This window comes from Ziziphus jujuba, chromosome 7, assembly GCF_031755915.1.
Source record: "Ziziphus jujuba cultivar Dongzao chromosome 7, ASM3175591v1".
NCBI classification, from domain to species: Eukaryota; Viridiplantae; Streptophyta; class Magnoliopsida; order Rosales; family Rhamnaceae; genus Ziziphus; species Ziziphus jujuba.
This window is the reverse complement of record NC_083385.1, coordinates 24,710,140-24,734,242: the sequence shown is the minus strand read 5'-3', so window position 1 is coordinate 24,734,242 and position 24,103 is coordinate 24,710,140. Positions and strand designations below refer to the sequence as shown.

The following is a 24,103-nucleotide window of genomic DNA, read 5'->3' as shown; positions in this document are numbered from 1 at the left end:
GGTGGAGTCAACGCGGTGGCGGTTACCAATTTTGTTTGCCAAAATCTTACCCTCACGCAAAAAAATACTCAGGGAGGGAAAGAGAGAGAGAGAGAGAGAGAGAGAGAGAGAGAGAGAGCACCAGTCAATATTCTCTCTTTTTCACTTTCCACACTCTCTCTTTTCTCTTCATTCCGAAAACACCGTCTTTTCATTCCCTCAGTTTTCATTTTCCCTTCTTTTTCTCTTTCCTTCCCTTTTCAGCCTCATTCATTCTCACTTTCTTCCATGCATTTCACTCCCTCCCCCAACGCATCGACTCTCCTCCCTCCACGTGTCTTCCGCATTCGTATGCTCTCTCTCTAATACTCCCTCTATCCCATTTCTCTTGCACTTTCTTCACTCTCAAGTCTCAAAATCTCTCTCTCTCTCTCTCTCTCTCTGGCCTTTTCATGGCAGTTTTGGTTTCGGATGTTGAAAGCGATTTCGTAATTTGCTGCTTCACGTAGATATAAATATATATATACACACAGGCACGCGAAACGACGTAAGCTAGCTAAAGCTTCGTCTACGATCGTCTACGTCTTCTGGTTCCTCTCTTTAGTTTGTAGCTTCAACGTAGATATAATTCACAAACACGCGAAATGACGTTATTAAGCTAGCTAAAGTGCTTCTTCTTCTTCGTCTTCTGACTTCTTATCAAGGTTTTCTTCTCTCTCCACATATACACATACATTGTTCCTTTTTTTTTTTTTTTTTTTGATATATGATTGTTAGAATTTTTAGTGTTTTAGTTGTTTCTTTCAGGATCTGTGTCTACGATTTTCTACGGAATCTGTTTTTCGTTCCATAATTTTGCGTTTTGATGTTATTCATATTTTTTCTCGATCTGTTTGGTTAGCCGGAAAATTGATGAAAACAGCGAGAAAATGACTCTGGATTTCGTTTTATATATAATTTTCTTTTCTTTTTTCGTGGCTGCAAAATAATCAGAGGCGACTTGATAGGCTAGCTAGAATAACTAAGCAAGCCACCTGCAAATTTTGTTATTCTTAAAAAATTAATTTATCGCATTCTGTTTTAGAATATTTTTTCTTCTGTATTCTTCAGAAGTAAAAAATAAAGCGAATCGAATTCTTTTTTAGAATATTTTTCTTTTGGATTCCGATTGATTATGTTACATGCTTCAGAATGAAAAAGTAAAGCGAAAGACAAAAAGTGGTTTTAGGCGCCTTCTTGAGGTGACCACGATCAATGTTGAACCACGAGTCGGGTCCGCAGGGGCTGTCGAGGAGGCTTTCACGCGGAGCGGCCACCACAATTTTCTCCAGCGAGGTCTTCGACAACGAGGTCGTTCCCTCTTCCCTCGCCTCCATTGCTCCTATCCTCCGTGTCGCCAAAGAAATCGAGCATGAACGCCCTCGCGTAGCCTATCACTGTGAGGCCAACACATATTCTGATTTGATTGTTTGTGTTTGGAGAGTATTTTAACGAAAGTGTTTTTAATTTGTTTTCTATTTTCTGTTTTTAAAAATCTGCTGTAAGGTCGGTTCTATGCGTTTGAGAAGGCGTGCAGGTTGGATCCCAGTTCCAGTGGGCGTGGTGTGAGCCAGTTCAAGACGTTGCTTTTGCAACGATTGGAGAGGGTAATTGTATTCTGACACTTATTTGTTGTGATTTTGTTATGGATGCATTTTTAACTAATTCCTTTCCTTTTTGGGTTATTATTATTATTATTATCGAGTGAATATCTCACTTTAAAAATTAAAATTGATATGAAAATCGATTGAAATAGTTTAGGGAACAGAAACAGTACGCAAATAGCTCTGTGCTTACCACCGTATCATGGACTCATGTTAACTTAATTCCATTAATTAAATATATGAAAGGTCTTTTTTCAAGTTTACAATTCAGGCGCCCCCCCCCCCCCCCCCCCCCCCCCCAAAAAAAAAAAAAAAAACTCAAGTGTCTAATTAGTTCAATATCTCTAGTGCTCAACTATAATATATATATTGAGAAACACACACACACATTAATAGCTCTGCTAAAAAAAATATTTGTGCATAATTTTTGTTTGGTGTGTGATCACTTGCTTCTCCGCTTTAAGTATTAAGATATCAAATTTTGATAATTACAATAATATATGAAGTAAATTTACAAAATATCCAGTGTGTTTTAACAACTTAATGTGTAATTCTTACAAACATTACCAAAAAACTCGCTCTGATACAAAACATTATTTCACGCTAAACATAAACACCCATATAGATATGAATATTACATTATGAAAATTATTTTTTTTTTTTTTTTGAAGAAGAAGATGAAGAAGAAGAAGAAGAAATATGGAAATAAGTTTGTTCGATTATACATTTATATTAAAAATGCATGTTTGTTGTTTGGAAATTAATGTGTTACTTACAATAAAGTAGTATTTGATTGAAAAAAAGGAGTTTTTGGTTGAAAAATCAAATTTAATTAGTGTGTGTTATTTCTAAAAATATAAAGAAATATATTAAAAACTTTAAAAACAAACCAAAATAACTATTGTATTTTTTAATAACCAAAAAAGGAAAAAAAAAATTATTGGGAATGTCAAGTCAGTAAGCAAAGCACACGTTACCACTTTCAATATCTGAAGAGGGAATTTCCACCAAAAAGGACCCCAAAAAAAAAAAGTCCACAGTTAATTTTTTTTGCCTATTAACCTTAATTTTCCATTTTCATAAAAAAAAAAATTAACTTTTATTCTTTCTATTTTATCCAATAAACTAAATTGGAAAAAAGAACGAAAAAAAAAAAAAACCCTTATATTTGCAATTAAACAGATTAACACGTCAGAGTTTGGAAAAGGCCCCTACAAAAAAGGAGAAGGATAGACGATTAAGCTTAATATGTGTTGCATCATTATTCATTAGTGAACCAAAAAGTATCGCCAGAAAAAGTAGTGATTTCAATTGAATGTTCTATTCATTTCAAAAGAAATAAAGAAAATAAAGAAAATTACAAACTACCCTAAAACGTAAACTTTTTTGTTTTTGAGCAATTTCCTCCAAACCTTGACATGGTCTCAATTTATCTCTTTTTTTTTTTTTTAAATGTTTTTTTTATAAAAAGTTTTTGTTAGATTTGATGAAATTGACAAATTAATATTAAAACTTCTTGCCTATATAAATAAAATGTGTCTGAATCAATTTTTTTTTTTTAACAATGTTAAAAAAAGATGAACTAAATAATTATTTTCACTATCATCTAATTTATATCAAATTTGATTAAAAAAAAAAAAGGTTTTGACTTAGGCATATTTTAGTTATACCAACAATGAACAATCAACTAACCAATTCATTCTTTCAACTTCTAATAAATATTTTAGGGAGTGAGCAAATTGATACTATGACAAAGTTTAAGGGGGAAATCTCTTAAAAAAAAACATTCAGGGGGTAAATTTGAACTTTAGTGAAAGCAAAGGGGTAATTATTCTTATTATCAAAAAAAAGAGATATGTATGCTTTCTTAACTCATGTAAAAGGCTAATAATAAATCATATGGTTATTTGAAAGTTTCATATTCATTCCATAGTGGCTAAAAAATCATTAAGGCTATCCTTGATCGCCTTTATTTATTTTTTCTTTTGATGACTTAGAATACATAATTTTATTTTTATTTTTTGGTTTGGATGTTTTTATTAACTCATGACAAAATGGAAAACATTGAGAATGAATTATTTTTCCAGAAAATCATCAAGGTTGAATAGTTTACATACAATTAATTGAATTTAGAATAATAATGATGTAGTGATGATTTATTAAACAAAAATAATATTTCGTATAAAATTTAGAGTAGTATTTTTATTTTTATTTTTTTTACATTAATTTGAGAGTATTCTATATTAAGACCGAGAAGGATTGAATAAAAATGGTGAAGAGAATATAAGAATTGGAAAGAAGTGGAAGGTTTAGATATCTGATTTAAAAGTATGGAAATAATATTTTATTATAATTTTTTATTGGACGTCCTATTGCTAGAGCATTTGAAATTTTTTCATTTGAGTGACAAATAAACCGGAAGAACAATTTAATTTTTTGTAACTTTTTTTCCATGTTTTTCTGGTTTTTAAGGAAATACTTAAATATTTGAACGGCTGACATTCTATGAGGCATGTCTGGACAACTATTATTATTATTATTTTTTTGGGTGGTAAGGCAGACTTTCACCATGACAAATAAAATAAAAGAGCTGGTTTTGCTTTGAAAAAAGAAGGTGAAAAACATAATATGATTTCAAACCTTTCTGAACGCAGGACAATGCGACAAGTCTCGCTTCTCGTGTTGAAGAGACAGATGCAAGGGAAATCGAGAGCTTCTATCAGCAATACTATGAACACTATGTTAGAGCTCTTGACCAAGGAGAGCAGGCAGACAGGTATTCCGTTGCTTTTGCCCATTTATTTAAATTCCTTTTCCTTTATCACCATTCCCTTCCAATTATGAGAGACGAGTATTTTTAGCCGCTTCAGTTTGTAAAGAATTGGATTTCTAATTTGAATTCTTTGACAGAGCCCAACTCGCTAAGGGTTACGAGACAGCTGGAGTGCTTTTTGAAGTTCTTTGTGCCGTTAACAAGAGTGAGAAAGTTGAAGAAGTTGCTCCTGACGTTAGTCCAACTTAATCCTTCTGTTTCATTTTTCCACCAACAACCCAAAAAAAAAAAAAAAAAAAACAAGTATCTAATTCATTTTTACTGGAAGCCTCTCTCTTTTATGTTAATTTTGCTTGTAAACTCCACCATTGGAGGACATATAATTATTTGTATAAATTGTTCATTATGATCAGATTATTGCCGCGGCAAAAGATGTTCAAGAAAAGAAGAGAATTTATGCAGCATACAACATTCTTCCTCTGGATTCTGCGGGGGCTTCGCAGTCCATCATGCAGCTTGAAGAGGTAATCCTCCATTATGCAGCTTGAAGATGTTCAAGAAAAGCTGCAGGATCTCACTTCTTTCTTTCTTGCTCCTCTACCAGGTTAAGGCTGCCGTTGCTGCACTATGGAATACTCGTGGCTTGAACTGGCCTGCTGCATTCGAGCAGCAAAGGCTGAAAGCTGGAGAGCTAGACCTCCTTGATTGGCTACGGGCCATGTTTGGATTCCAGGCATGTATTTGGCTGTTAAAAGAGGGAAAACAAATTCAGCGATTAATGGTTTAGTAAATTTTGTGACCTTTTTAGGGAGTGCTTACTTAGATTTGTTTATTTTGGTGGACAACAGAGAGACAATGTCAGGAATCAGAGGGAACATCTTATTTTGCTCCTTGCTAATGCTCATACAAGGCTCCATCCGAAGCCTGATCCTCTTAAGGCATGCATAATTCTCTCGATTTAAATCTCGATTTTCTTGCCTCATGACATATTTCAGTAGCTTGAGAACATTCTTATTGTTTTAGATTTTTGGTCAAGTTATATACATTTGTAGAGTTATTATCATTGCTAAAATCTTAAATTGGTAGAAAGTGGATTGTGTCAAATTCAAACCCAACAACCACTTAAACATTCCCCCTCAAATTTTGACACATTTACAGAAGGGATAGAAAGTAAGTCTTACACCAAATCAGGGTTACTAACATTTAAAGACAAGCTAACTGAAAGTGGATCCAACTATATCAAGCCAATACAACAAACAGTAACTATAATTTTCATGGGTAAAGTGCCATGTATGTGCATGAATACATGGTCCTGTAGTTATTATTTTTCAAATAGCATAAGCATACATTAATTGTCTTTTGAGTACTTCTTTCGTTAGCTTTTGTGTATATGCTTTTAAACTAATGGGCTGTGGTTAACTCACTCTTGGTATGCAGCTTGATGATCGAGCTGTTGATGCAGTTATGACTAAGCTTTTTAAGAACTATAAAACATGGTGCAAATTTTTGGGACAAAAATATAGTTTAAGGTGAGATGAGGCATTACTCACTTTTGTTATTGAACTTTTAAAAGGCCTTTCCGATTTTGCCTATTGAGTTTTGGATCTTGCGCTTGATCTGCAACTTGTAAATCTAAGTTTGCAAATACCTTTCTATGTAGGCTCCCTAAAGGTCAACAAGAAATACAGCAGAGGAAAATACTGTACATGGGTCTATATCTTCTCATATGGGGTGAAGCAGCAAATGTTCGATTCATGCCAGAATGTTTATGCTATATTTTTCATAATGTGAGTATGTATCATATGTAAGACTCTGTTGTAAGGTCCATTTTTATGGGAATTGCATGTTGTCAGTTCTTTACCTTATTAAAATAACAAACTCCGCTATATTTTAGATGGCATATGAACTCCATGGTCTCTTGGCTGGAAATGTCAGCATAGTCACTGGTGAAAATATAAAGCCTTCTTATGGTGGGGATGATGAGGCTTTCTTGCGGAAGGTTATAACACCCATTTACCGTGTAATTGATATGGTATGTTGTGGCATAGGTTTCACACTATCATCAAGTTTCTGGTGCTTATGTTGTAGATATAAGGATGTTTCTTATGATACTCCAGGAAGCCAAAAAGAGCAAAAATGGAAAAGCTCCTCACTCAGATTGGTGCAATTATGATGATTTGAACGAGTACTTCTGGTCTGTTTGGATTCATACAAATTTCTGAATTAAACGTATGATGGTACTCTTTGGGGCAGTCATAAGTTTATTCATTTATATGATTTTACTGTTACATTCATTCAGGTCATCTAATTGCTTCTCTCTTGGCTGGCCAATGCGTGATGATGGTGACTTTTTTGAATCAACCCGTGATTTGGCCGAGGTAGTCTGAATTGCTGAGCAGTTATCATGTTTCTCAATTTAGTTTTCATTTTTGTTGCTAATAGAATTTTTTATCTCAGGGAAGAAAGGTTTATAAAAGAAGATCTGGAAGCACAGGAAAATCCTATTTTGTGGAAATGCGAACATTTTGGCACATTTTTAGAAGTTTTGATCGGCTATGGACCTTTTATATACTCGCTCTACAGGTATTCGGCTGCAACAGAGTGGAAATTCTAATGCTGTATTTCCTCCTGAATGCTGGTTCTGTATTGCATTGTAACAATTGATCTAATTATTGCAGGGATTGATCATTGTTGCATTTGAAGATGTTACCCTGACAGATATTTTTCAAAATAAAAAGAAGGTTGTATACCATGTATCTAGCATATTCATTACTGCAGCCTTTCTTCGCTTCATCCAAGGTATGATTTATAATGTTTGTACTACTAATCACTCAGTAATGTTGAATTCTTCTATTTTATTTTACGGTAAATAACACTTTGCTTCCCCTCCTCACCAAAATAATCTATCATGCATTTTGTACTTTGCTCCTCCAGCTAAAATAACCCTCGCATTGTCCTCTAAACTGCTGCTTCCTTGTTGCATCGGTCCAATCATAAATTCAACCAATGTATGAAATAGAAAAGAATAATAAGGTTTTCAAATAAGAGTTGCATGATGTGATTGGATGTAACATTTCTAACACTTCCTTCACATATAATAGGACAAAATTTGGAAATGTTGGTTGGCAAGATTTGAACGCTAGAATAAATAAAGAATCAGGCTTTGTTATCATATGAAGTTACTATTAATGCTAAAAACTTAAATTATTAGGAAGTGATTCCATCTAAGTATATTAAGTTGACAACACATAATTAGAGAAATGATTTGAATCATATTCATAGTTGTTAGTATCGTATGATACACAGTGTGTCGTTTTGAGCAGAAAACAATATGTATCTTAAGTGTATCCGAAAATGCATTATATCATCTAACACACGGTGTGTTTCATAATTATATGTATGATGCACTGACATAAACGATATGTACATGTTTAACAAAACGATGCCAAATTATATAATAATGTTTAAGTTTTGTGTAAATATGTGTTGTTTCATAAATAATAAGAGTTGTTGATTTATCGACATCTAAGGTAAAGATTAAGATGCCATCAAAAATGAAATTAATGATTAAAAAGTGAAGTTTAATTGTTTAGAAAGTTCATAGAACTTTTATATGATTTACTAATGTGTTGACAGTTTACCATATTGATGTTTTTATCCATGTTTAAGATGTATATCATAAAATTACAAGGAAAGGGATTTTCTGAGAACACTATAAACGCCTATAACTGTGTACATGATATATCTGCACAAAAAAATATATAATTTTAAATGGATTATTGTTAAAAAGCATATATTGCGATATGAGATATGTTACGATGCACTTTTTTCACAAAACGATACACATCAAAAGACATGTTATGATACACATTTTGACAACTATATTCATAGTTATTCAATCTGCACAATAGATCATTGGATTATAGTAGGTATCCTCCTACCTTCCTCAGATCCCAAGAAGAAAAGGGGTGCTAAGTTAACAGTTTACTATCTCCTCTCATGTGTATGCTTATCCAATAAGTGGACAAAAATTAGGCTTTCCCAATTTGAACAATAAATTACCAGAATTGTGGTCAACAAGATTCAAAAACAAGATCAGACAACAATTAGACTCTGATTGCATGTTGGGTTGTTGTCAATAAAAAATACTTCAAGTTGTTAAACAGTGAACAGAACTACATATCTTGAGCAAACACTGTAAAGAATGAATAAAGGAGTAATTGGAAAAAATTCCAAAGAATAATATTTTGTGACTTGTTATTTTTGGTGAATAATTTCCATTACGTTGTTTGATGTGTTTCTTGTGGCTGTCCACCTCTAATCCCTTACTCCCATGCAACTCTTGCCTTTAAGCTGATGTTTGTAGTTTGTACTCAAATCCGAAGTCTGTCGTAATATCATTGCATGATACATCTGGTTACATGAAGTATATATATTTGTATTATGGATAATTAGTAGACACTTTTATTCTGTACACTCACATTTAGATATGAGCTTCATTTTGGTTCCTGTTCATGCTTTGGAAATATAGTGTGTAATTATCATTTATATCCACTGCTTCTGTTGTATTTTAGGTATTCTGGACCTATTTCTGAACTTCCCAGGATATCATAGGTGGAGATTTACCGATGTAATGAGAAATATTCTCAAGATAATTGTTAGCCTCGCATGGTCTGTAATTCTTCTACTGTTTTATGTGCATTCCTTCAACCCTGACAAGCTTAACAATAGGCTGTCCTTTCTCAAGCATGTAAATGGTGTTCCTCCTTTGTATATTTTTGGCGTCCTAGTATATCTGCTTCCCAATTTACTAGCAGCAATTCTGTTCTGTTTTCCAATGCTCTGGCGCTCGATTGAAAACTCAGATTGGCATATTGTTAGATTCCTCTTGTGGTGGTCACAGGTAGTTATGTAATCCTGATTGTCTTCTCATGCAATTTTCTGTTTTAGATTTTCCATTTCTTTTACTGGAAGAGGTTACCAAAGAATTTTGCTTCTATTTTATGTTTTTTCATTTAATTATTTATCTGTAACATAGCTTCTAGCTGTGGGTGTAGTAGTATGTGATCAATAAAATCAAAAAGCCAGACCTCTGCTACATCTATAAAACCTTCATCCACTTGCACATCCCAATGTACGTTTAGCACATGAAAAAAATGTTGGTGAAATAGGCTACATTGAACTACAATGAGTTGTTGTCCCATTGCAAAATTCCAGTTACTCATTTTTCTTTAGGACACTAAATGAAAAATGTTGGCCAAACTGGCTAAATTGAACTACAATGAGTTGTAGTCCCATTGCAAATTTCCAGTTACTCATTATTCTTTGGGACACTTATGTGTTCCTCCAGTTGTGAGTTTTTCCTTTATATTCTATTTGTGGAATAGAGCTTCTCTCTTCCAATATATGCTTCCTATGCAGATATGATTCTCAATTTCTGGTTGCTCGTTTCAATGCTTTTATAGAATGGTTTGTTTTCTTAGCAGTTTGTTTCTCTATTGTCCACAATAATCTTCTTAGACCGTCTAGTTCTGAACTAATTTTTGTTCTCCTGGAAAATATCATTCAGCTGTATACACTGATATTATGAATCCTTGTTTTCAAAGTCAACATATATCTCCTGGAAAATATCATTCAGCTGTATACATTGATATTATGAATCCTTGTTTTCAAAGTCAACATATATATATTTACATATGGTTGGGTAAGGCGCTCACCGTAGCATTTATATGTATATATATATATATATATATATAACATTTCTATGATTTGGAAATCAACAAATTTTTAACTTGTGGATATCCGCATCATAGAAGATCTGTACATATATATATATATATATTTTTGATATTGTGATTCGAGAATTTGGATTTCAAAATAAGTTGACTGGTAAAGGTTTTACATATATTCTATTAAGCTCAGATGTCCTTGTAGATCCTAAATTTTGGGCATATATTTTAAAACTCCTGTTTCTATTTATTATAATTGGAACAAAATTTATTTTCTTGTTGCATAAAATGGTCATTCATCTTTGAATGAATTGGTTTATTTTCTGCAGCCAAGAATATACGTTGGAAGAGGGATGCATGAAAGTCAGTTTGCACTTTTCAAGTAAGTTTGACAAGGACTATATTTTACCTCTTTAAGAATGATATCGAAATTTGCATATTTTTTCTGATTTATTATTCAACTTTCAGGTATACATTTTTCTGGGTGTTACTTTTGTGTTCAAAATTCACATTTAGCTACTTTGTCGAGGTTTGTTTGTAATTGGATCTTTCCTTTGTGGGTTAGGTATGACTAATAGGTGGATAAAAACTTAAACGTTTTTGTTGTCATTTCCGTAGATAAAACCTCTGGCAAAGCCTACAAGAGACATAATGGATATTCATAGAATTGAATACAAATGGCATGAACTTTTCCCTAATGGTACTTGTTCAGTTTTTTTTACCTTTCTAAATGACCTTCATCTTTTACTTTTTTGCTAAAGGTTCTCTTCTTATTGCAGCTCGAAACAATTATGGAGCTGTTGTGTCACTCTGGGCACCAATAGTCTTGGTCTGCTCCCCTTATCTTTCAAGTGTTTGGTCTAGCTTATTGATTGTTTTTTAAATTTTTTGAGGATAGAAGTTTTGTTATTTATTTATTTATTTATTTATTTTTGTGCAAACCTCTTATACTCGTTATGTTCAATGCGATAGAAGTTTTGTTATTTATTTATTTATTTATTTTTGTGCAAACCTCTTATACTCGTTATGTTCAATGCAGGTTTACTTTATGGACACTCAAATATGGTATTCCATTTATTCAACCTTGTATGGTGGTGTTGTTGGGGCCTTTGATCGTCTAGGAGAGGTAGTCCTTGTGGATTATTATTTTTTAATTGTTGAAAGAACAAATAAGCCAACGCTAGAAATAAGTCATCACAACTTAATTAGAAGAGTCTCACATGTTTATAGTTATAGGTCTGACAGAAATTAGCAGAAGTATCCACTCTGCCCCTCAAGCTGGGGCCAATATTTTTATAGACCTAGTTCGAAACATTAAATAATGTGGAGGTTGCTGTTCTTAAAGCTTTACTGAATGTCTTCAATGTGATATTATGACTTGACACATGGAGTAATTAACTTCTTGCTTGTTGTGTGTAGGTTATTAGAATTACTGTAACTTATATGCCTTGAACCTCTGAGCGATCCAATTGGCATCTACTGAACCTATAAGTTATCGAAACTGAATGACATAACTGACCATACTCTAGATCCCTCCTGAGTAATGAATTCAGATGGCTGCTCCTTGTAAACTTTTATGATAGCAGCAGTAGAAAAAAATTGGAACCAAATACCAAAAAATTCTTCAAGAAAAGGCACTAGGAGTTTGCAGCTAGAGAAGTAGAATAGAAAATCTTGATCAATTGATAATAGAACCTTAACAGCTAGTGGCTTTGGAGGAAAATAAGATCAAAATAGTGCTGGTGGTGGTAGGAGGTAGCAGCAGACAAGACACAGCAGATAGCCCAGTTAGGTAGTAGGACAGCTGTTAGGAGTTAGCCAGTAGGCACAACGCAGGTAGCACAGTAACAGTCAGAAATTTTGAAAACACTCTTCGTAAATATGACCTAAACCTAATAACACAATAAATCCTTTTTAACATGCATATTTGTACATTTGTTCATACTAATTACTATACAGTCAAATCGTCATTTTAATTATCTATTTTGCTATTGAGCCTGGTAGCTTGGCCAAAATCAAATTCATTAGCATCTATTTTGAATTTAAATTTGTGGCTTCATGTATTGAACCTTAAGTTTATTAATTGCGTTTTGGACTTTTGGATTGATGTCATTATCAAATTGTTTTGAGCAAGAACAAACTAGAACAGGGAGGTGACCCACATTTTCTTGAACAAAATGAAATGTCTTTTTGGTAAAACTGTGCGTTCTTTAAGCTGACCTAGAGGCTCTTTGTTGTTATTATTGTTTTCTGTTTTTATTTTTACTTTTTTTTTTTCGTTTCCAAAAATATTTAATTTGTCTTATCATTGCAAGTGGCAAGATGTTTTAGTTTTATTTTTTTTCAAACTTATTAACTCAATCAAGACATTTTTTAACTCAAAAAGTCATAACATTCTAGCTTTTCTTTGCTATTGGCCAAAATCAAATTCATTAGCATCTATTTTGAATTTAAATTTGCGGCTTCATGTATTGAACCTTAAGTTTATTAATTGCGTTTTGGACTTTTGGATTGATGTCATTATCAAATTGTTTTGAGCAAGAACAAACTAGAACAGGGAGGTGACCCACATTTTCTTGAACAAAATGAAATGTCTTTTTGGTAAAACTGTGCGTTCTTTAAGCTGACCTAGAGGCTCTTTGCTGTTATTATTGTTTTCTGTTTTTTTATTTATTTATTTTTTTTCATTTCCAAAAATATTTAATTTGTCTTATCATTGCAAGTGGCAAGATGTTTTAGTTTTATTTTTTTTCAAACTTATTAACTCAATCAAGACATTTTTTAACTCAAAAAGTCATAATATTCTAGCTTTTCTGTTCAGTAAGATTGTCTTAACCCGTCAATTTTTTTTATTTGTTCTTAAAACTACCCTTCTAAACTTCCACTATAAGTAATCACTTGTAATTAGGAGTGCAACACTGCAACAATAATGGTTGTAGCCATCAAAAATAGGGGTTTTTATATTGAATACAATCATTATATTTATTTTAAGAGATAAATAGGAGAATCACTTAACACTTACTTTTTTTGTTTCAAAAAAGTAATATATTAGACTCATATATTCAGATCCATTTAGAATTTAAGATTATTCAGTTTTAAGATAAAAAAGCCAGCACAACCTAACTAAATTTATATAAAAAAAATAAAAAATTAAAAATGAACACAAGTTACGTATCTAAATGTGGAAAGCTATACTGATAAGCTGGCTATCCAAGGTTTTCTTTAGTAAATGCATTATCTGAGAGCTTGGAGCTTGTTAGAACATGAGAATAACTCTTTATATACTAATAAATTAACACTTCAAATTATCATACTTACTGTTAGGAAGCTTTCTTTCTTTTTACCTCATGGGAAAGTTTGGGATTGGTTGAAACTGATGCAGGTTGCATATTTAAGTAACACAATATGCCTTCCAAAAAGAAAAAAAGTTATCAAAATACTGATGCGAAAATCTTGTGGGTCTTACTGTTGCTGTTATCCTAAACTTTGATGCTGGTTTCTGGATCTGGTTTCTGGAAATCCTTCTTTTCTTACAGATACGAACTCTGGGCATGCTAAGATCACAGTTCCAGTCCTTACCTGGAGCATTCAACACATATCTGTTTCCTTCTGACAAGTACCATAAAAGGGGATTTTCTTTATCAAAGCGTTTTGAAGAGGTTTCATCATGCTGTTAAAACTGTAATACTTTGTCACATCTTATATAGGTAGTCTCGTTCCAAGTAGTTGCGCTTTTCATTACTGCAGATTACAGCAAGCAGGAGAAGTGAAGCTGCAAAATTTGCACAGTTGTGGAATGAAGTAATATGTAGCTTTCGTGAGGAAGATCTCATAAGTGACAAGAAAGGCCTCTCAACAAGTTATCTTGTTGATTTGTTCACCCATGATTCCAATCGATTATGCCACTAAAATTGTTGTGCTTCTTTCATTCCAGGGAGATGGACTTGCTGCTAGTTCCATATTCGTCGGATCCTAGCTTGAAGCTAATTCAGTGGCCACCCTTTTTGCTTGCTAGCAAGGTCAACATAAATTCTTTTGGGAACATTATATGTTAAATCTGTAGCTTGGTTTTGTGTTTGACCTTTTGTCTAACTCTGCAGATCCCAATTGCACTGGACATGGCAGCTCAATTTAAATCTAAGGACTCAGATCTCTGGAAGCGTATATGTGCTGATGATTACATGAAATGTGCTGTCCTTGAGTGTTATGAATCTTTCAAGCTTGTCCTGAAAATTCTAGTGGTTGGAGAAACTGAGAAAAGGTTATTCTAAGCAACTGATCCTTTATCAGTATAATTTCTATTTCCTTTATTTTCTAAAATCCAAGAAACCAAAATAGGAATTCTAATGTATGTCATTTCAACCTAGAAATGTGTGCCAGTATTAGACTATGTGATGCAGGACAGTGGGAAGCACAGGGGAGAGAGAGAGAGAGAAGAGAAAGAAAGAAAAAGAAAGAGATAGAATTTAAAGAAAGTTTAGAAGAACAGAAGAGGAAGAAAATAGATGAAAGGGGTAGAATTAGACAAACAGGAGAGAATTAGATGAATATTTGAGAGGGAAGAACAGAGAAAAACCCAGAGGGAAAATAACTAGTCACTAATTCATTATCTCAATGCTCACTCTAATTGGGTTTTAGTGATCCTCATTTATAACAAAAACAACGTACCAATATTAGGAAACTAAATACAAAATTAAAACTAGAAACTAAATTAAAACCCTAATAAAATATCACAATATTAAAACCTTATTAGATCATAAGATTCTAATACTTCGGCGAATTAAAATGCTGAAATCTTCAACAATCTAAACTTCAAGAATATTGTAATTCCCATAAGCTGATTCCTGCTGAGAAGGGAAGAGCAATTGCTGGATCAGGCCGTCTTAAAATATTCATGGTTTAATAAGTGCATAAGTATGGTTTTTACTATTTTTCATGGGCATCATCCACTCCTTTGTCTTCCCACTCCCTTCTCACCCTCCTGGGATATAATTTCATATTTGCCTAAAATAAGTAGATCCATAGCTGAGTTGGAAATCAGGTTTGTTAATTGTCTACTATGCTAGATGGATATGCATAGTAGGGCCCATTTTTTAATAGCTTAATCTTTTGGGAATGATAGTAATGTGACATGGTATTGGACTCTGTTGTCTATCCAATCTTATATTTGAATCTTGCTCAGCCTCATTTATGTCAAATGGTTGCTCTGCATGTGCGAGGCCCTATTTCCATCCCATTATTAGACAAACCTACACATGAGGAAGAGTAGCAACTGTCTATTGTGTTAGCTCAATGTACATTCTTTGTCCTGCTTTCTACCATGTTTAGCTTTTGGAAACCATGGTAACACAATAGAGTTCCGTATGCCAACTGACCCTTGTAGGCCTAGAAGCCCAGGACTCCTTTTTTCTTCTAGATACAGTCTTGATTTCTAATTTTTATGTTAAATATCACAGTACAACTTACTGTCTATTTTATTACCATAATACTATTGAGTTCCTTCTACCTCACAGCACTCCTGCTTCGTTCTGTGGCTAGAGATTTTGACTCTGGTTTAATATAACAGGATAATTGGCATAATCATTAAAGAAATTGAAAGGAATATTTCAAAAAATGCACTTCTAGTAAATGTCAGAATGGGATCTTTACCCTCTCTTTGCAAAAAATTTGTGGAGCTGGTAGCATTCTTGGTAAGTTACTTATTGAAAGAATTATTATATCTACAGTATGTTCTTGTCTCCACAATTCAATAATATATTGAATTTATCACTTCCTTCTTGCAGAGAGAAGGTGATCCATCCAAGCGAGAAAAAGTGGTGGTGTTATTGCAAGATATGCTGGAAGTAGTAACCCGTGACATGATGGTGAATGAGATTCGGTAGGTGAAAACTTTATATTCCATCTGGGCTGAACTACTTAATTTTTTATTCTGCTGATCATAGGTTTTTCCTTTGATTGTTGATAATGATTGCATTTTCTTATGCTACATATTTAGTGAATTGGCTGAAGTTGGTCATGGTAGCAAGGATTCTGGAGTGCAACTTTTTGCTGGTACAGATGAGAAACCTGCTATAGTATTCCCTCCTGTAGTTACAGCGCAGTGGGAAGAACAGGTAATATTTATATATATGATACTAGTCATTTGGCCAGAACTACACATGTTATCACACCATTACTGATACAGGAATGGGATCTATCTCAAATCCTTATCAGAGAATCATGGATCTGGAAAAATTTCTCACTTTGAACGTGCTACTGCTAGGAAAATGAAGATTTGAGGACTTTATACCAAACAAAATTTAAATTAGTCTATTTAATATTGTTCCTTAAACGATCAATGGACCAACCTATTGCCAGTTCTTTTAATCACTTATTACATGCATATTAACCAAATTACAGTAGACCAAAAAACAAAAAAAAAAAAAGTAATCAATATAATTTTTTGTTAGGTGTTATTTTGTTTATGGTCTTTCTGTGTATCCTTAATCCAAAATTTGGATCCCATTTTAGCAAAATTCTACATATTCTAAACTGTGGTTAGAAGAATATAAATCCTAAATGTGTACCCACACCTGACGCTTGCACCCCAAGTCTGAGCACCATAGATTTAAAAATAACTCAAGCAGTTGACTCACTAATTGCATTTTGTTATAACCTTACAATATTTAAACTGTTAAGCTAACTCGTACTTTGCTTATTATTGTTCTAGATAAGACGCCTACAACTACTATTGACTGTGACAGAATCTGCCCTTGATGTGCCAACAAACCTTGAAGCACGTCGTAGAATTGCATTCTTTACAAATTCATTATACATGGATATTCCATGTGCCCCACAAGCCCGTAAAATGCTTTCATTCAGGTATGATACCTAATCATTATCTGCTCATTTGTGCTGAGAAAAATCATTTATGGGCAATATCTCATTCACTCAGAAGCAATTTATGTGCTCAATAGGCTAGTTTATCTGAGCTCAATCATTATACTAGTAAGACCTCTTTTAAGTGTCACTGTATGTCTTATATACTTTCAAGTAGCAATATGATGAACTATTAAGAAGGTACTAAGCAATTTGTTAAAAAAAAAAAAAAAAAAAAAAAAAAAAATTTGTGGAAGAGCTAGGCAAGCATAATGCATCTTTTGCCTTATTTATTATTCTTTCTTTCATGTTCATGAAATTGGAAGCAAATCTTGTTTTTGTTCTTTTATATATTTTTTTAATTTATCTGGGGAAAATACATTTAGGTTATTTTTTAATTAGCCAAAAATTTTGGTGCCCTTTGACCAAAACTAGTTACAAAGATGTTCCTTCTAGCTAACTTCTATTAACAAACATGAAAAGAACAAGCTTTTGGTTTATTAAATAAGCTGTTCATTTAATCTTGTTTGAAAAATTGATCATACTGTAAATGTCTGACTTCAAAATATGAAGGACTGATGTCATCAAGTGAAAACACCTAGCTTTTTTTGTTCTTCAGAAAATTCCAATATCTAAACATCTTTGTTCTCATCTCGAATGAAAATGAGTCTAGTGGCAGTAATTATGGGCTTTTGCCTTTTGCATTAATGTGGCTATTCTAGTAGAAGCTAATTGATTCAGTGGTTACCACACAATTATATTCCAATCAAACCCCACACTCACTTAACGAACACTTCACAGAAATCTGTATTATTTTTTGACTTCATTTACTGCACTTCTTTCTCTGCAAATTTGACTGTACTATCTTAGGGCCGCCAAAATGCATCACTAACATTCCACCTTATCTAATCCTGCTTCCCATGTTATATATATATATATATATATGCTGACCATTCTATTCACAAAGTAATCAGTTTGACTGATAGTTGGAATGTTAGAATGGTCATTTTGTTTGTCAACTTAATGGTCGACTGATAGAGGGATGTTGGTTGGATACTTAATTCTTATTTTGTAAGAGAGCATTATGTAATTATAATCAGTTGTCTCTTTTTCTTTTGTTCCTTCCCTCATTAAACATACTATAAAATTTTAATGTTTTTGAATGGATGCATTACAAGTAGCAGGTCAAGTTTTTGTTTGTTGAATGTTTTTCATCATCACATGATACTTATATCATTTTTCTCTTTGTTGGCAGTGTCTTGACTCCGTACTATAGTGAGGAGACTCTTTACTCTAAAAATGACCTTGAAATTGAAAATGAAGATGGTATATCAATATTATATTACTTACAAAAGATTTTCCCTGGTTAGTGGTGTAATACCTTTTTTGTTTTTTTGTTTTTTTTTTGTTTTGAATTCAATCTGTACCTGATTTGGGGAACCTCTTTTAAAGTCATTATGTACCTCATTTAGCAATGATATTGGAACTTTATAGATGAGTGGAATAACTTCATGGAGCGACTTAATTGTAAACAAAATAGCGACATATGGGAAAATGATGAGCACATTCTGCAGCTCCGACACTGGGTCTCCTTAAGAGGACAAACACTCTGCAGGACAGGTTTTAGCTGCAACATTATGCTCTTTAGACTCATCTATGGGCTTCAGTATGTTCTACTAAATGGTTTTGGTGCTGCAGTGAGAGGAATGATGTATTACCGACGAGCTTTAAAGCTTCAGGCTTTTCTTGACATGGCCTCTGAAAGTGGTAAGAGTAAGATAACTTTTCTCCAGCTGTTTAACCATGTGTGATAACATCATGCAAACCATGTGAGTAGCAGCATTTAGGTGTAAGGTGAAAACCTTTATTTATGTGCAATCTTAATTTATGAACATCTTTTGACTTTTTATATACGACAATCATTTTTTTTTTTTTCCTTCTAATGCATATTTAAGCTTGGTGTCTATTGAATTAATTATTTTTTGAGGTAAAAATGCTATTTACCATTTTGTATCACGTTCAGAGATACTTGCTGGCTATAAAGCAGTAATAGTTCCATCTGAGGATGATAAGAAAAGCCAGAGATCCCTTTACGCTCAATTAGAAGCTGTGGCTGACATGAAATTTACATATGTTGCTACCTGTCAAAACTATGGCAATCAGAAGCGAAGTGGAGATCGACGTGCAACAGATATACTTAATCTGATGGTTAAGTATGTCATCCATCTAATTAAGTCGAGAGAGTTCTGGAGTTCCACTGCTTTGAAGTCCTGGTTGCTTTACTCCTTTTACTCAGGCATCTAATATCCTTTTCCTGTGGTACAGTAATCCTTCTCTTCGGGTGGCATATATTGATGAAGTTGAAGAGAATGAAGCTGGTGGAAAAGTGCAGAAGGTTTACTATTCTGTATTAATCAAAGCAGTTGAAAAACATGACCAGGTAAATTTCCTTTAACGCCAAGCAGAATTTCATGTTGTTTTACCATACCACATACACTAATAATCTAGGTGCTTTTCCAAAGGAAATCTACCGTATAAAACTGCCGGGTGCAGCAAAGATAGGGGAAGGTAAACCTGAAAATCAGAACCATGCTATAATTTTCACTCGAGGAGAGGCTCTTCAGGCCATTGACATGAACCAGGTAACTGTTAGACATCTAATTTATCTTGATTCAAATTTTAAGGCCTACTGTGAAGCTTAACTTTACAAGTTCTGAGCAGGACAATTACTTGGAAGAAGCCTTCAAAATGCGTAACCTTCTAGAAGAATTCAATGAGGATCATGGAATACGCCCCCCAACAATTTTAGGTGTTCGTGAGCATATCTTTACAGGAAGGTCAGATAATAATTTTCTTCTTATCCTTTTTAGTAATTACAAGCCATTTGATACATTGAAATCCTGTAATGGAGTTATGTCTGAGATTTTACCGCATATACACCACAGTGTGTCTTCTTTGGCTTGGTTCATGTCAAATCAGGAAACATCCTTTGTGACGCTTGGCCAGAGAGTTCTTGCAAGACCTTTGAAGTATGTTCTCTTTTCTCTTTAATTCTTTTTAAGCATTCTAAGGAAATTACTTGGTATGAGATCATTTTTTTGTAACTACATAGTTGACATGAGTCTTTATAAAGTAAATAGTGGCACATTCTACTTTGTTTTTAAATGGAAATTTGAATAAGTATATAATAGTTATACCTTGTTAGATAGACTAGTGTGCTAGTTCCAAAAAATCTGTCTCCTTTACTTTCTCCCTTTTAATCCCATTTCTTCTTCTTCTTTGCCATGTAGATGAGGTTCTGTACTTATGGATGATAATTGGCTAGAAAAAATGGGAATTATTTTTTCCCTTCGATAATGCTGTTGTAAAATGAAATTCATTGCACATATCTTATTAGCAAATATTTAAATCTTTTTAGGGTTCGGTTCCATTATGGTCATCCTGATGTGTTCGATAGAATCTTTCACATAACCCGTGGAGGGATAAGCAAGGCTTCTCGTGGCATCAATCTCAGTGAGGACATTTTTTCAGGTAGCATTCTTGTAAAATTGATTCCGTTATGAAGATTGGTTATATGGTATGCTTGATTTAGTCTTTCCAATATAGGTTTCAACTCAATACTAAGGCGAGGGAACGTAACGCACCATGAGTATATTCAGGTTGGGAAGGGAAGAGATGTTGGGCTAAACCAAATTTCTCTCTTTGAGGCAAAGGTGGCTTGTGGTAATGGAGAACAGACTCTTAGCAGGGATATCTATCGATTAGGGCACCGTTTTGACTTCTTCCGCATGCTGTCGTGTTATTTTACGACAGTAGGATTTTATTTTAGCGCAGTGGTAATTCTTACAAATGCAGGATTTAATCTGAACAGAAATTGGACTAGATAGACAAGCTGAACCAAATGTCCAAGAGAAATTACTTTTAATCACAAATAATTTCAAATTGATAAATTAGCCAATTATAAGCAGTTTGTATTGAATGTAAAAGATCAATAAGCATTAAAAGTGTCAATAATAATTTGATGAGTTTAAGAATGTAGGTTTTTGACATCTAATTGTTTGCATCTCATGCTAACATGGATTCTTTTGTGCAGATTGTCCTCCTTACGGTCTACTTTTTCCTATATGGCAAACTTTATATGTCATTGAGTGGAGTGGAGTCGGCAGTAGTGAAATTTGCCAAGGTCAAGGGAAACAATTCTCTGAAGGCAGCCATGGCTTCACAAAGTGTTGTTCAATTAGGTCTTTTGATGGCCTTACCCATGGTCATGGAAATAGGTCTAGAGAGGGGGTTTAGAACGGCACTAAGTGACATAATAATTATGCAGCTACAGCTAGCATCTGTTTTCTTTACTTTCTCTCTTGGAACCAAGGTACATTATTATGGGCGAACTGTCCTCCATGGTGGTGCAAAATACAGAGCAACTGGACGTGGTTTTGTGGTTCGGCATGAGAAGTTTGCTGAGAACTATAGGATGTACTCAAGAAGTCACTTTACAAAAGGGCTGGAACTTATGATATTGCTGATAGCTTTTCAGATGTATGGCTCATCAGATGATATCACGACATATGCCCTGCTCACATTCTCGATGTGGTTCTTAGTGATTTCCTTTTTGTTTGCTCCTTTTCTTTTTAACCCCATGGGATTTGAATGGCATAAGATAGTGGAAGATTGGGATGATTGGAACAAGTGGATAAGCATCCATGGTGGTATAGGTGTACCAGCAAACAAAAGCTGGGAATCTTGGTGGGATGAGGAGCAAGAGCACCTGCAGTCAACTGGGCTGTTAGGACGATTATGGGAAATAGTTCTTTCTCTGCGCTTCTTTCTATTTCAATATGGAATTGTCTATCATTTGAATGTGGCCAGGCATGAAAGAGGTATCTTGGTAAGTATATGACCTACTACCTTGGACAGTCCTTGTTTATTTCTATCCTAACGTCATTTTCATCTGAGGTGTGAAATCCTTCTAGCAAATTTTTGGAATATTAAGGTTGAATTTGTGCAACTTGAAATTTCAACCCTTATATAAACCAAGCTCTATTTTCTTAAGTCAAACTTTGGAATATTAAGAAATTCCTTAAAATTGTTGCGAGTACCAAAAGAACTGAGATTTTTAACCTTGATGCTGTCCTGTTGATGGTTGTTCATAGGCATTGCAGCACAGGATTATAATGCAAGCATCATTGCTATGGTGTCTTGGATAATGATTAACTTCAGCTGTGTCTTCCTCCAGTTTGCAAAGAAAAAGATTTTAAAATAACTGTTACTCTGTTTTTCTAGACTAGATGAATTCAAATTATTAAAATTGCATTAATGTGTTTCTGATCTTAAAGTTTGCAATTTTGTTACCTATTCCTTTGCAATCAAGAAAGCTTTTTCTAATTCCAGGTTTATGGTCTATCTTGGCTCGTCATTGTTGCTGTTGTGATCATCTTAAAGGTTAGAATTCAAGCCTAAAATTTACTCGATGTTATAATTTCTTGTCCATTGTTGTAATGTTTTTTCACTTCCTGTTAAAACCTCTAATTTGCAGATTGTCTCCATGGGCAGAAAGAAGTTTAGTGCAGATTTTCAGCTGATGTTCAGACTTCTCAAGTTTTTCTTGTTTGTTGGGATTGTAATTACCCTTGTTATCCTGTTTGCCTTCCTTAGTCTTACAGTTGGAGACATCTTTGCCAGCATATTGGCCTTCATGCCCACTGGATGGGCAATTTTGCTGGTATTTTCCCCATATATATTTACATATATTTATATATTACTTATATTTATACCTATTCCTTTCCTTTCCTAAATCTTTTTATTTTATTTTGTCTGATAATAATATTATGTATAAGCTTTCTTGTATTCCAACTATTTAACCAAATTATGAACAATTAGACTTCACTCTTTTTCTTAGCCTATGTTTGGTAGGATAGGAGAAAAAAAAGTGGGAAGATAGATTTTTTTACCCCATATAGCTCAAGTTAGTTTGGTATGGTAGGAAATAGAAAAAAGTATATTTCTCTTCATTTGTTTGTTGTATGATAAAAAGGGAAAGGGAAAATAAAATTTCGACTGTTATTATTTTAACAAGTCATACTAATGCAAATCGTCATTTTACTACAATTTTATACCGATAAAAAGTATTTTGTGGTAATTACCTGAATATTATTGGCCAAATGTTTTTTTCCTGTTAGCCAAACTGATTTCCTTGGTGCTTTCTTTGAATTTGTAGATATCCCAAGCGTGCAGACCATTGATCAAGGCCATAGGAATGTGGGGATCTGTCAAAGCTCTAGCAAGAGGATATGAATACATAATGGGAGTTGTTCTCTTTGCACCAGTAGCAATACTGGCCTGGTTTCCATTTGTCTCGGAGTTTCAGACTCGGCTGCTATTCAACCAAGCTTTCAGCAGAGGGCTTCAGATCCAGCGTATTCTGGCAGGTGGAAAGAAGCTCAGGTAAACCGTCCATACAAGAATTTCTATACATAGAAGGAAAATGAGAGTTCAAAAGGGGATAAAATTGTTCAGAGAGGAAAAATAGGGTTCAAAAGAATGGCCGGAGAATCTAGCATAAGCATCTGCATTCGTGTAAAATCTCAATCTCCATTTCTGCTTCATACGATCCTTACAGCTTACGGACTGTCTTATAATTAGGTTTCTTTTGAGTTCGTCCCAATGATGAAATAATATTCAAATTAATATTTTCCTTAGGCATGGAAACTTAATTTTGTATATTAAAATATGCAATTAAGATCCATGTCCTAATGAAGTTCAAATACTCTCATTTGCCTGTCCACCTACAGTTGAATGTATATTGAGCACAAAGTGGGAAAAAACAAAAGATTCCTTTTTGTTGAATGCAATTTTTTAGTAGAAGAGGTTTTTTCTAATGATTTTCTAGCGGTTTTATGGTTCTTCACAGAGCCTTTCATGCATTATGTAGCCTTTCATGCATTAAGTTAGATATCAAGGAAAATATATTTTGGTTTCAAAAAATACCCTTGAATAAACAAAATGATGGATTTTTCTCATCATTTTGACATGGGAGAACATTTCTCTGAATAACATACTATTTTTATATTTTTAAAATTTTTGACATTTTCCGTAATATAGTTAGATCTATCATTTCGTAA

At 33.6% G+C, this 24,103-nt stretch overlaps 1 protein-coding gene across 1 annotated transcript; it reads left to right on the top strand.

The window, feature by feature from the left end:
- The first annotated feature begins 210 nt into the window (after nt 1-210).
- Nucleotides 211-23,860, top strand: LOC107425593 (callose synthase 5-like). Its single transcript, XM_025076731.3, is given in 43 exon segments — nt 211-683; nt 1,170-1,417; nt 1,525-1,625; nt 4,277-4,398; nt 4,533-4,629; nt 4,809-4,919; nt 5,000-5,128; nt 5,244-5,333; nt 5,833-5,924; nt 6,056-6,182; nt 6,290-6,427; nt 6,513-6,589; nt 6,695-6,773; nt 6,853-6,978; nt 7,074-7,194; nt 8,970-9,298; nt 10,454-10,506; nt 10,593-10,653; nt 10,743-10,824; nt 10,904-10,953; nt 11,164-11,250; nt 13,661-13,783; nt 13,872-14,007; nt 14,010-14,143; nt 14,225-14,385; nt 15,691-15,814; nt 15,908-16,002; nt 16,120-16,237; nt 16,834-16,985; nt 18,238-18,347; nt 18,477-18,602; nt 18,681-18,749; nt 19,006-19,195; nt 19,308-19,422; nt 19,505-19,624; nt 19,704-19,819; nt 19,928-20,011; nt 20,401-20,513; nt 20,589-20,818; nt 21,076-21,870; nt 22,374-22,424; nt 22,519-22,704; nt 23,200-23,860. Coding segments are annotated over 42 exon segments (5,835 nt in total). The 5' UTR covers nt 211-683; nt 1,170-1,233; the 3' UTR covers nt 23,431-23,860.
- The last annotated feature ends 243 nt before the right edge of the window (nt 23,861-24,103 follow it).